The sequence below is a fragment of the Branchiostoma belcheri genome, unplaced genomic scaffold, assembly GCF_001625305.1.
Source record: "Branchiostoma belcheri isolate BF01 breed outbred unplaced genomic scaffold, Haploidv18h27 scaffold134, whole genome shotgun sequence".
Lineage (NCBI taxonomy): Eukaryota > Metazoa > Chordata > Leptocardii > Amphioxiformes > Branchiostomatidae > Branchiostoma > Branchiostoma belcheri.
This window is the reverse complement of record NW_017802758.1, coordinates 15,201-16,184: the sequence shown is the minus strand read 5'-3', so window position 1 is coordinate 16,184 and position 984 is coordinate 15,201. Positions and strand designations below refer to the sequence as shown.

Here is a 984-nt window from a genome sequence, read left to right as displayed (position 1 = left end):
CAAAAATTGGATTAAAAAGAGAAGATATCAGAAAGCATTTTTAACGTAACATTGAGGCCTGAAATGTTAATTGTTTAAACTAAAATTTCAGAATATCGCAAAATCACTCTCAGAGAGCAATTGCAATAGCAACAATATAAAATATTAACTTATCTCACTAATTTTTGCTAATTATAAGTTGGCGCGGGCAACCTCCCACACCCCGTCTAGGTAGGGTTAAACTTTTCTGAATTGAACTGCTTCCATCGTCACCTCAGGTTGGCATCTGCGTGGCTTAACAAATTTGTCAACATGCCAGCACGTGGGACTTTGAGCTGGGTCAAGGGTTTAAATCATCGCCTGAGAAACTATCAAGAGCGTAACCAACCAGACAAGGTATGGCGCATTTCCTCAGTTTGAAATACATTCTTACTCCATTTACGGTGGTAAAATCTGAGTTGCAAAGTTCCCACCTTTCTTTAATCCCAAATTGTGTTCGATCTTCTCAATCTGGATAATTCAAACGAGCGCTGCCTCCAGTCATTTACAATAGACCTGTAATAACTAAAAAAAACTGCATTTATAATAAATTTTGTTCCTTACCATGAAAGTTCATCTGTGTTGGTATGACTATATGATTATGACTCTGACCCAAATTTTCGCGTGACGTGTTTTCGACGTCACGTCCTGGAAACTGCAGTAGAAGAGTCCATTCCCTGAACAAGGCTGGCGGAGTCGGTCGAAAATTTGGTTCAGTCCCGATTCACTTAATGTTGGATAGCCCTTATGGTGATAATAAAGTTTGTTGTGGACATATAACATATTGCAAAGCTACCGTCGTATAAGCTGGTGACCTTGAATACTGTAAAGGTTATTTACATCGGTGTAAATTACGCACCCACTTTCGGGCGGCATGACTTGTCTGTAAAGTCCGTTCAAGATTGGACAAATTGAGAGCCTAACATACCTCATTTACGGCTCCAAATGGTTGTTACTGTTGACCCG

At 39.7% G+C, this 984-nt stretch overlaps 1 protein-coding gene across 1 annotated transcript in view; it reads left to right on the top strand.

Annotated features, from left to right (window-relative positions):
• LOC109464192 (carbohydrate sulfotransferase 11-like) overlaps positions 1–375 on the top strand; it is a gene marked incomplete at its 3' end in the record, with an annotated part of 11,438 nt that extends 11,063 nt beyond the window's left edge. The window contains exon 4 of the mRNA XM_019761127.1: positions 258–375. Within this exon, the coding sequence (XP_019616686.1) occupies positions 258–375 (118 nt within the window). The remainder of the gene's footprint in view (positions 1–257) is intronic.
• Between the last annotated feature and the right edge of the window lie 609 nt (positions 376–984).